The 13,072-nt window shown below is 37.1% G+C and overlaps 1 protein-coding gene across 1 annotated transcript in view; it reads right to left on the reverse strand.

Annotated features, from left to right (window-relative positions):
* Nucleotides 1-365: 365 nt before the first annotated feature.
* Nucleotides 366-13,072, reverse strand: part of SPR (Sex peptide receptor) — a 597,654-nt gene continuing 584,947 nt past the window's right edge. Inside the window, exon 9 of the mRNA XM_067783706.1 lies at nt 366-2,373. Coding sequence (XP_067639807.1) covers nt 1,644-2,373 — 730 coding nt within the window. The 3' untranslated portion in view covers nt 366-1,643. The remainder of the gene's footprint in view (nt 2,374-13,072) is intronic.

Below are 13,072 nucleotides of genomic sequence, written 5' to 3' on the forward strand. Positions count from 1 at the left end.
TTCATTCATAGTTACGGTTCAAGTGAACATTGCCGAGCATCTACGATTGCTACGAAACCCGTAAAAATACTACAGCTCCTCGCTGGTAGAACTTAGTAAGAATAAAAGAACGACTAAAGCAACATCGTTCAGCTGGCAAGCCTCAAGTATGCAAACATTTTCTCCCAACACAATCGCACAGATATATATGAGTGCCTTCTAATAAGCCCACAAGTTGATTAGTTTAAAGCTTCGCAAAATTGCTGCCTCCCTGGGGCGAAACTCTGTACAGCGATGTGACAGGGAAAGCGATTCCAAATCTGTCGAATTGCGTAAATTTTTTTTTGCCAAATAAATTTCTTTCTTCCCGACATAGAATAGTCGCCCTAGAGCTGTACTTATAAACTCTCGGCTTTTGAAATTTTTAAAAAATATATTTGAACAAAAAAATAAAATAAAATAAAAAAAAAAATTAAATATGTTTTATTTCCATCTATTCTCTTTTTTATCTTTTACATCCTTATTTTACAGTAAAAATCAACAAAACGAAAGTCCAATGTCGTCGATGCCTTTGCAAAACCATCTATCGACCAACTGCAAAACCGTCGATCTGACGGCATTTTAATTTTACGTGAGAGCAGAAAAACTTATTTTACTTAGTTTTTACTTTAGAAATTTTTTCCATAAATTAAAGCAATTTTTATTTCTAAATATGTTAGAACATTAAGTTTGTATATACTCTAAAATTCTCCTGTTTTCCCCGCGTAAGGAGCTTTATATAAGTGAAAGAGCTTAAATGCAATTTTTTAGTCCAAATTAAATTTAACCGTTATTTTACAAAATTGATATTAAAATATGGAAGTTATGATTTTTTTGGATGCAACTGAATGCACTGACTCGGGGCTAAGAAATCTCAAGTTTGCCACATGTTGATATTTTGGTGATTTTGCAGTTTGTCGATAGATGATTTTGCAAATGAATCGATGATATGCTTCTACTCAAGGAATGAAACGAAACTGTAACCGTTTAAAGCTGTTTCATTTTGTGTAACCAAAACCGAAACCGCTATTTTAATACGTAAAAGAACGAAACAGAAACAGTTTCAAGCGTCGCAACCGGTTTTAAACGGGTGGGGCGAAAATTCCAGATACTGGCAACACAAGACTATCTAATCCTTTTAAGTTCTTATAAAACTAATTTTTTTTCATCACAAACGAGCATTAAAAAACTGTACAAAATATTATGTACATGGTATATGTACATATGCTATGTCACTAAAATTAAAAAAAGAAAACTTCTTATCGATAATTATAACTTAAAACTACCTCACCACTACTTTTAACGCCCACTTACACACGTACCAGCGTTTTTTCACTCTCAAAATTTTCGTCATTCAACACTCTCACCTCATTTCGCCCCACCTCTACAGCATCTAACACCACAACTGATTCTTCAGCTATAATATCAATATTTGTTTTATATTCATTTTTACAGCGTATTTTTCTTTTCGCCTGCTTTCCTAACATATTCGTATTACTAGCGTTAGCACCGTTTCGCCATTCCTTATTGCCATCATTTACAACGGCAGCATCAGCATGAACAGCGCCAGCATCGGAAGCAGCAGCATTGCCAGCACCACGAAACGGTACCCAAGTCAACATTTACTAGAGGACTGTCTCATTTGTGTTGGTGCATGTACGTGGTTCATTAACAATAGAATATTTCGAAGAGGCATCCTTCTTCGCAATAAAACGCCCTACAAATAAATCTTTGAATGTTTCACGAAATTGTCGTGACATTCCACAGTAAATACCAAAATTTATTGGATAACTAAGAACTAAAAAGAAATTCGTAAACATAATTGATATATTAGCCAAACGATAGTTCAAAAATTCGCCCATTAACGAGGAGGCAATATGTAATGATGTGACAACAGCAATTGGTATTTCAACAGCAAGAAATACAGAAACAACCGTTATCAACATATACGTTGTACAATTACTATCACGTACTTTACGACTTTCCGTTTTATAATTATCACGAAATAATGTTTTACGTCGCTCTTTTGCTTGTTCCATGGCTTGCCATAACAGTACATTAAGTGTAACGAGCGTTATACACGGCACAACATGCACAAATATTACACGAAACAAATAATACATAGAAAAATATAAATCTTCACCAACATATTTATGTACCCATTCAGAGGTATCGACATGGCATACTTCCGTTTGTTCGCCATTCCATTCGATCGTTACGGGAAAATAAGTGCGATCGAAAAAGCGTGACGCTTGATGGAGAAAGGCGACGATAGTAATGTAGAGTGTTGAACGTTTGACGCGCGGCATTGTGCACCAAGTTCGAGCCATAGGAGCGTGACACACGTAAATGTATCTGTGTGGAAATAGATAAAGAAAAAGAAAGAAATCAGTGAGTCTGTAAGAAATAAATGACTTAGGGCTGTTTTCTTAAGTCAGCTTTAAGATTTATCTGTCCGCTAAAAAATTTTTATGAGCAAAATTTCGTAGATATATTTTAAACTTCACGTGAGAAAACGGATATTAATGTGGTATAATGAAGGGTATGTAAGCGGTTTAACTAAACTATGTTAAATTTTCTGTGGCCATAAGCAATAATCGCCTAAGGCCCATGTCCTTTTACAAAATTGTCTACGAATGGTCACCTAAACGGCTAAAGAGTCCATTGCTTCTTGACGGGGCTTCGAAAACTCCATAAAAAGAACTGGCAACTCGGGAATATTTTTTTTTGTTTTCAAACCGTGCCGGATATTTTGCAAACACTGCACACATTAACAGGAGCTCAGAAATTAAAAGAAAGCACCAGCGGAAGCAATTGCATTACAAAATGCCCCTAAAAGTATGCTATGAAATAACAACGTACAGCAGTGGCAAATTCGTTGCATACGTTTATATCCTACAGTAACAGTCGAACATAATTTGACCTTGCCTTGATAAAATTGGATTTTTGTTTGTTTGTTTCTGTAAATGTTCTGTCTTTTTTTCCTGCCTTTTTATACTCAGTTGAGCAGAGCTCACAGAGTATATTAAGTTTGATTGGATAACGGTTGGTTGTACATATATAAAGGAATCGAGATAGATATAGACTTCCATATATCAAAATAATCAGGATCGAAAAAAAATTTGATTGAGCCATGTCCGTCCGTCCGTCCGTCCGTCCGTCCGTCCGTTAACACGATAACTTGAGTAAATTTTGAGGTATCTTGATGAAATTTGGTATGTAGGTTCCTGAGCACTCATCTCAGATCGCTATTTAAAATGAACGATATCGGACTATAACCACGCCCACTTTTTCGATATCGAAAATTTCGAAAAACCGAAAAAGTGCGATAACTCATTACAAAAGACAGATAAAGCGACGAAACTTTGTAGATGGGTTGATGTTATGACGCAGAATAGAAAATTAGTAAGATTTTGGACAATGGGCGTGGCCCCGCCCACTTTTACAAGAACGTAATTTAAAAGTTTTGCAAGCTGTAATTTGGCAGTCGTTGAAGATATCATGATGAAATTTGGCAGGAACGTTACTACTATTACTCTATATGTGCTAAATAAAAATTAGCAAAATTGGATTAAGAACACGCCCACTTTTTAAAAAAAAATTTTTTTAAATTCAAATTTTAACAAAAAATTTAATATCTTTACTGTATATAAGTAAATTAAGTCAAAATTCAACTCCAGTAATGATATGATGCAACAAAATACAAAAATAAAAGAAAATTTCAAAATGGGCGTGGCTCCGCCCATTTTCATTTAGTTTGTCTAGAATACTTTTATTGCCATAAGTCGAACAAAAATTTACCAATCCTTCTCAAATTTGGTAGGAGCATAGATTCTATGACGGTAACTGTTCTCTGTGAAAATGGGCGAAATCGGTGGAAGCCACGCCCAGTTTTTATACACAGTCCACCGTCTGTCCTTCCGCTCGGCCATTAACACAATAACTTGAGCAAAATCCGATATATCTTTACTAAACTTAGCCCACGTACTTACCTGAGCTCACTTTTTCTTGGTATAAAAAATGGGCGAAATCTGACCATAACCACGCCCACTTTATCGATATCGAAAATTACGAAAAATGAAAAAAATGCCATAATTCTATACCAAATACGAAAAAAGGGATGAAACATGGTAACTGGATTGGTTTGTTGACGCAAAATATAACTTTGGAAAAATCTTTGTAAAATGGGTGTGACACCTACCATATTAAGTAGAAGAAAATGAAAAAGTTCTACAAGGCGAAATCAACAGCCCTTGGAATCTTGGCAGGAATACTGTTAGTGGTATTGCATATATAAATAAATTAGCAGTACCCGACAGATGATTTTCTGGATCACCTGGTCCACATTTTGGTGGATATCACGAGAACGCCTTCACATATACATCTAAGGGCCACTCGCTTTTAAAACCCTCATTAATACCTTTAATTTGATATCCATATCGTACAAAAACATACCAGAGTCACCCCTGTCCCACCCTAATGGCGATATCTCGAAAAGGCGTCCACCTATAGAACTAATGCCCCCTCTCTCTTAAAATGCTCAGTAACACCTTTCGTTTGATACCCATATCGTACAAACATTCTAGAGTAACCCCTGGCCCACCCTAATGGCGATATCTCGAAAAGGCGTCCACCTATAGACCTAGTGTCCACTCCCTCTTAAAATGCTCAGTTACACCTTTCGTTTGATACCCATATCGTACAAACATTCTAGAGTCACCCCTGGCCCACCCTAATGGCAATATCTCGAAAAGGCGTCCACCTATAGACCTAATGCCCACTCCCTCTTAAAATGCTCAGTAACAGCTTTCGTTTGATACCCATATCGTACAAACATTCTAGAGTCACACCTGGCCCACCCTAATGGCGATATTTCGAAAAGGCGTCCACCTATAGAACTAAGGATTACTCCCTTTTAAAATACTCATTACCACCTTTCATTTGATACCCATATCGTACAAACACATTCTAGAGTCACCCTGGCCCACCCTAATGGCGATATCTCGAAAAGGCGTCCACCTATAGACCTAATGTCCACTCCCTCTTAAAATGCTCAGTAACACCTTTCGTTTGATACCCATATCGTACAAACATTCTAGAGTCACCCCTGGCCCACCCTAATGGCGATATCTCGAAAAGGCGTCCACCTATAGACCTAATGTATACTCCCTCTTAAAATGCTCAGTAACACCTTTCGTTTGATACCCATATCATACAAACATTCTAGAGTCACCCCTGTCCCACCCTAATGGCGATATCTCGAAAAGGCGTCCACCTATAGACCTAATGCCCACTCCCTCTTAAAATGCTCAGTAACACCTTTCGTTTGATACCCATATCGTACAAACATTCTAGAGTCACACCTGGCCCACCCTAATGGCGATATCTCGAAAAGGCGTCCACCTATAGAACTAAGGATTACTCCCTTTTAAAATACTCATTACCACCTTTCATTTGATACCCATATCTTACAAACACATTCTAGAGTCACCCTGGCCCACCCTAATGGCGATATCTCGAAAAGGCGTCCACCTATAGACCTAATGCCCACTCCCTCTTAAAATGCTCAGTAACACCTTTCGTTTGATACCCATACCGTACAAACATTCTAGAGTCACCCTTGGTCCAGCTTTATGGCGATATCTCGAAAAGGCGTCCACCTATAGAACTAAGGATTACTCCCTTTTAAAATACTCATTACCACCTTTCATTTGATACCCATATCGTACAAACACATTCTAGAGTCACCCTGGCCCACCCTAATGGCGATATCTCGAAAAGGCGTCCACCTATAGACCTAATGCCCACTCCCTCTTAAAATGCTCAGTAACACCTTTCGTTTGATACCCATATCGTACAAACATTCTAGAGTCACCCTTGGTCCACCTTTATGGCGATATCTCGAAAAGGCGTCCACCTATAGAACTAAGGATTACTCCCTTTTAAAATACTCCTTACCACCTTTCATTTGATACCCATATCGTACAAACACATTCTAGAGTCACCCCTGGCCCACCCTAATGGCGATATCTCGAAAAGGCGTCCACCTATAGACCTAATGCCCACTCCCTCTTAAAATGCTCAGTAACACCTTTCGTTTGATACCCATATCGTACAAACATTCTAGAGTCACCCCTGGCCCACCCTAATGGCGATATCTCGAAAGGGCGTCCACCTATAGACCTAATGCCCACTCCCTCTTAAAATGCTCAGTAACACCTTTCGTTTGATGCACATATCGTACAAACACATTCTAGAGTCACCCCTGGCCCACCCTAATGGCGATATCTCGAAAAGGCGCCCACCTATAGACCTAATGCCCACTCCCTCTTAAAATGCTCAGTAACACCTTTCGTTTGATACCCATACCGTACAAACATTCTAGAGTCACCCCTGGCCCACCCTAATGGCGATATCTCGAAAAGGCGTCCACCTATAGACCTAATGCCCACTCCCTCTTAAAATGCTCAGTAACACCTTTCATTTGATTCCCATATCGTACAAACACATTCTAGAGACACCCCTGGTCCACCTTTATGGCGATATCTCGAAACGGCGTCCACCTATGGAACTAAGGATCACTCCTTTTCAAAATACTCATTAACAGCTTTCATTTGATACCCATATCGTACAAACACATTATAGAATCACCCCTGGTCCACCTTAATGGGGACATCTCGAAAAGGCGTCCACCGATAGACCTAAGGCCCACTGCCTCTTAAAATGCTCAGTAACACCTTTCATTTGATACCCATATCGTACAAACAAATTCTAGAGTCAGCCCTGGTCTACCTTTATGGCGATATCCCTAAATGGCGTTCATCCATAGAACTATGGCCTATTCTCTCTTAAAATACTCTTTAATACCTTTCATTTGATACACATGTTATACAACCACATTCCAGGGTTACCGCAGATTGATTTTCCTTATTTTGTCTCCATAGCTCTCAACTGAGTATGTTATGTTCGGTTACACCCGAACTTAGCCTTCCTTACTTGTTTGAATTATTTTTATATATTTGCATTTATCTCTAACTTTCTACTACACTTCGACAAATTGCCGATAAAAATTATAAAATTAATCAATTAAAACTGTTCCCATATACCTGGTCCTCTAAATTTGCATTCTGTCAGATGCAGGTGCAGCCTCGACTCGCAGGTAAATATGGAAACTTGTCGGTAAGCACTATGAAGAAGTTTAGCATTTAAGAACTCCTACGACTAATTTAAAAGAGAACGAAAAGACCCACGGCCTTAACCATGCACGGACAGTATATTCTTAAGGAGAGTTATGTTCTTCTTAGAGTTCATTTGAAGAAAGTGTATCCCCCAAGAACTCGGGTCTCACACTGGCCCAACTTCGATCTGAATATTGCCGAAGGTTTACTCTTACGTATCCAGAGTCAGCCCCACCCACGTAACGTATTTCATTCATAGTTGTGTCTCCAACAACCATATTTTTAATAGAGGCACCGAAGATGATTCGCCCTTGCGTATGACGTAGTAAAATTTTCTGGTGAAGGTTCACCCAAAAGCACCCTCCATGCACGGTAGTCAATTCTTATTGTGAGTTATACTCGGTAAGCGATCTTCTTAGAGTTCACTTCCCAGTTGTTACATAAGACAAAAGTATGGGGCTCCAAGGGCTCGCATTTCACACTGACCCAACATCGATCTCAATATTGGTATAATTTCAACTCTTACTTATCCACAATAAATCCCGACATACGTAACGCATTTCACTTATGTTTTGTCTCCACCAGCTATCTTTTCAATTGAATTAAAGCCCCGACACATAAGCGCGTCCAACGCTTTTATTTAACTGTCTGATCAACGCCCTAGATTGATGAGGAGTGTGATGACTAGTACCTAGGACCTACCTAATTATTTGCTAGCATTTAGTATTATTAATACTTAATGTCAGTATTGTTTTCAATAAAACCGTTCAACTTACAATTTTTTTAAATTATTTTATTTTCAAGTTTTTAGTCTTTATTTAATCTCATTCTTTTTAGTTCATTTGGGGAATCCTATTACAAGCACTCTTTCCTGAAAATTTGTTTCAATCTAAGTCCTCAATACAAAATCCTTTCAAAGACTTTACTCGACTCGGCGCCACGTATGCTTGTCCCTCCTTGAACTCCAAAGTGTTTTGATGTCAATTCTACCGGACTGTATGTAGTATTTGTCCCAAATATGAGCCAACTACGATATAATAATACGAGCACAAATACGATATTTTTTAATATCTCGATCCTTGCCGCACCTAGCGGGATTTTTTTCATAAAGCCATTTCTATTTCTGTATGTAATATGTGTTCCAAATATGAGCCAAATCAGACCACAAATAAGATATTTTTTAGTATCTCGATCCATGCGCCACCTAACGCAGTTTTTTTCTTCTTATTAGTGCATTGTCATCGGGTTTTGAATTATATTTCAAGTTTCAAGCTTGTAGCTTATCGTAGTTTAAATTTAAATTACGAAATTCGTATCGGCCGGTCGCCGGCCTGTCACGTCAACCTAAATAAAACCGTTTAAAAAGAATAACATATGAAAAAAAACTTACCCACTTTCTATTACTTACTTACAATTACCAAATTTCTATAGGGTATGGGGGCGAGGTAACGGCTCGTGTACATACGTGAACTTAATGCAACACAAATGCGCAGTTGGTTTAAACTGTTCAGCATTACCAGAGACAAATTTCTTGCGTTGTCCAACTACTTCCTGTGTTCAAGAATACCCCGATATACCCGACCTTCTACCATTAGCATGCACATTGCGTCTTACGCGTAAAAAGCGAGCATTTTTGCGGACTCGAAGTTTAAGTAAAAGGTGACTTGTTTTTGCTACACAAACAAAATATCCACCTTTTTTTCAGAATATCGAGTGTGAGAAAATGCTTGATTTTTATGCGTAAGGCCCATTGTACGCACGGTAAAATGAAATACAACGTTTTGTTATAACGTAGCCTACATTGAGGTGCAAATTATAACCAATTATTTCCGGTGTTCCTTGTCGTTCGTATATGAGGACCTGTTAAAATGTTCAGTATTTCTCGCAATTTAAGTTGGAATCTTGTAGCCGAATAATCAATCTCCAGAAAATTTTCGAAATGCGTACCTAAACTACGTCAAATACCATACATAATTTCGAGGGCGAACCATCTTATTCAGTGCTCAATTTGATTAATTATTTTCTTCTCCCGTGCTTCGCCCTGTCCAATAGCTATGGTAACTCACAAAATAGCCCACACCCTCTAACGTAGTTAGAGCATAGAGACACTGGTGTTAGAGGTGATGGTTTTATAATACCATTGAAATTTGAATGAATGGTTGGAGCCACAAATAACAATGATATACGTTAAATATATAAGGGTGATTCCGAATAATTAAAAGTTTAACCTAAGCCACTATTCAGATCGAAGTTGCGCCCAGATGATGTGCATGTCCTAAGAAAGTATACTTTCTTATGTAAGAATTGAGTAGGATACGCGCATTACGCGCCATAAGAATTCACCGACCGTGCATGGATAAGGCTGGGGGGTTTCCATTTTTTTAGGTTAATCGGACGAGTTCTTGGATGCCTAACTTTTCATAGTGCTTACCAACAAATCTCCTTATTTACCTGAGTGGCGGGGCTGCTTTAATCAATTGCCTGTTTTGAGGATCAGGGATCTGGGAACTTAACATTTTTAATTGGTTAATTTTATAATTTTAATCGGCAATTTATAGAAATCTAGTAGAAAGATAGAGACAAACACAAGAAATTAATGATAAAAAGGTATAAAAAAGGTGGAATAAAGGCAGCACATTTGCAGAAACAAACTAAAGATGAAAAAAGTATGTATATTTGACCCTTGCTGTAGGATGTACAATGTATGCAACGGATTTGCCAACGCTGTACGTTATTAATTTGCAGCAAACTGTTAGGAGCATTTTATAATGCAACTGCTTCCGCTGTAGCCTCCTTTTAATTTCTGAGCTCCTATTAAAGTATGCAGTGTTTGCATAATTTCCGGGACAGTTTGAGATCAATGAAAATAAAAATAAAATATATATATATAAGAATCTTTTAAAGGAATTTGGCGAAGTAACAAAACTCAAAATACAACAGGACAAGCCGTTAATCAATTTGTTCTTTAGGAACATGGAGTTAAACCTATACCATTATTGGGACCAATGTGCGAGTGTTTGGGGCGTATACTTCCGCCTTATGTAAGAACTGGGTAGTGAACTCTCAGAAGATCGCTTACCGGGCATAACTCGCAATAAGAATTTACTACCGTGCATGGATAAATCTGAGGGTGTTTTCGTTTCATTAATCAGGCGAGTTATTGGATGCCAAACCTTTTTCATAGTGTTTACGGATATGTCTCCTTATTAAACCGAGATGTGACGCAGCATCAATCAGTTGCGTATATTGAGGTTCTGAGAACTTAATAGTTTTAGTTGATAAATTTTATTACTTTTATCGGCAATTTATACAAATCTAGTAAAAATTTAGAGAGAAATGCAAGGGCATAAAAAACGCAAGAAAAAAGGACTGCATATTTACAGAAACAACCAAAGATAAAATTCCAATTACATCAAAGGATGATGAAATTATATTCAAATTTTGCAACGGATTTGCCACCGCTGTACGATGTTAGTTTGTAGCATACTTTTAGGTGCATTGTATAATGAATTGCTTCCGCTGACGCTTTCTTTTAGTTTCTGAGCTCCTATTAAAATATGCATTGTTTCCAAAATTTCTCGCACGATTTGGGATTAAAAAAAAAATTAATTGCTTGTGACACCTGTGAAGTATGTCCGTTAAGAACATGGAATATTTCGGCGCGCTTCATACTGCATTATGATCATTTATACAGGCGTTCAGATCACTCGATTTAACAGAAATTCTTCTTACATAATACATAATTTCGAGGGCGAACCATCTTCTTCGGTGCCTCCTAATTTCATTATCTATTAAAAATTTGATTGGTGGAGACACAACTATAAATGAAATACATTACAAGTGTGGGGGTGATTCTGGATAAGTAAGAGTAAACCTACATCAATATTCAGATCGAAGTTGGGCCAAGGTGATACCCGAGTCCTTGGGGGGAGGGGTATACTTTCCTCTAATGTAAGGAAATGGTAGTGAAGTCTAAGAAGAGAGCTTACCGGGCATAACTAGCCTTAAAAATATGCTGACTGATGGATAGCAAGTGGGTCTTTTCGTTCCATTGTAAATTAGTCGTATGAATTCGTAGATGCTGGACTTATTCATAGTGTTTACCTGAAAGGCGAGGCTACATCTGTCAGCTGCTTGTTTTAAGGACCAGGTATCTGGGAACTTAACAGTTTTAATTTATTAATTTTAAAATTTTAATCGGCAATTTATAGAAATCTAGTAGAAATTTAGAGACAAACACAAATAATAAACGCAATGACATAAAAAGGAATAAAAAAAGCAGGAAAAAGGAAACGCACATTTATAGAAATAAAAAAATCCAATTTTATCAAAGCAAGATCAATATATATTCAACAGCTGCTGTAGGATATAGATATAATGAATGCAACAGATTTGCCACCGCTGTACGAAGCTGATTTGTAGCATTTTTTAGGACCATTTGTAATGCAATTGCTTCCGCTTCTGCTTCCCTTTAGTTTCTGAGCTCCTATTAATGTATGCAGTGTTTGCAAAATATCCGGCATAGTTTGGGATTAAAAAAAAATAAAACAAACTTAATTGGCCCCAAAAACTAATAAAGGATCTTAGAGAAAATGTTATTTAACACATTTTGTGTTTTTACTCTTTTTTAATAAGGGCCGCCTCTCTATTCTTAAAAAATACATATGTATATATACATACATTTCCATATAAAGAAATGAAAATTCAAAATATATATTTTTTGAGAACATTCCATTGGGGTTACTATATTATATTCAACTTACGTGTATGCTGTATAACCGAAGTAAGGAAATACCTTATTTGGGACAGTGCTACCTTTTTCTTTGTAATTTTATTTTAAAGGCAATATATAAATCATGTACTTCCAATGTCGTCGGTCTTTATATTCTGAGCACGTATTCAAATGTGCAGTATTTTGGGAATAGGTGACTTTTTTTTATTTTGTTTGTCTAGTTTTTTTTTGCATACATATTATTATATTCCACAATATGTGAATAGGTGCTCAGAATAAAAATACCAACGACAACGGAAGTAAATGATTTATATATTGCCCCCAAAAGTTCGAACGCACGCACACCTTGTGCTTCCTCTGTCGTTGGTCTTCATATTCTGAGTACCTATTGAAATGCGCAATATTTAAGTAGTCTTCTCCACGATCTTTTTTTTTTTTTTTGTCAAGTTAACATTTGCATACATGAGGGGGCATTCTTTCAACTTATGAGCTCCTGTTAAAATAGTTATGGCTCAGCAATGGAATTGAAACAATTCACAAAAAAAAAAAAAACACCGTGGAGTAAGTAGTCTTCATAGACCACTATTTCGAGGCTCAATAAGGTGCCGTGTCTGAATACGATTTTAGAACGCATCTGCTAATTTCGTTAAAGCTGGAAGTCCTTTTGAAATTAATGTTAAAACAAAGTAAGCAGGTTCTGATTACGAAATCAACGAAAGAATCCAACGAAGGGATGCATCTTGGAACATCACAAATTTTAAAGAAGTTGGGCTCAAACCTTGTGACAAGCATGAGCTCTAGAAATAAAAAAAAATACACATGCGGACTTATTTCCAGATTTGAAGGATTGATTACAACAATCAGGGATTGTGATAATAAATGTATAGCTTTCTCTATAGCAATCGTTTCCGTGCGTTACGTAAGGAGGAAGTAGAAAGACTTATAAGGTTCACTTTAGTCGAAAGATAGTATACTTACACAAACAAAAAGAAAAAGATATCACACTTTCTTGATTAACAAGAACAAAAAAATTATAATCAGCCCCTGCAATAGGGTATATCATTTGTTATACACATAAGTAAATTTAGGAGCATTTTATAATGCAATTGCTTCCGCTGTCACTTGTGTTTAATTTCTGAGCTCC

Source organism: Eurosta solidaginis, chromosome 4 (assembly GCF_040869045.1).
Source record: "Eurosta solidaginis isolate ZX-2024a chromosome 4, ASM4086904v1, whole genome shotgun sequence".
Lineage (NCBI taxonomy): Eukaryota > Metazoa > Arthropoda > Insecta > Diptera > Tephritidae > Eurosta > Eurosta solidaginis.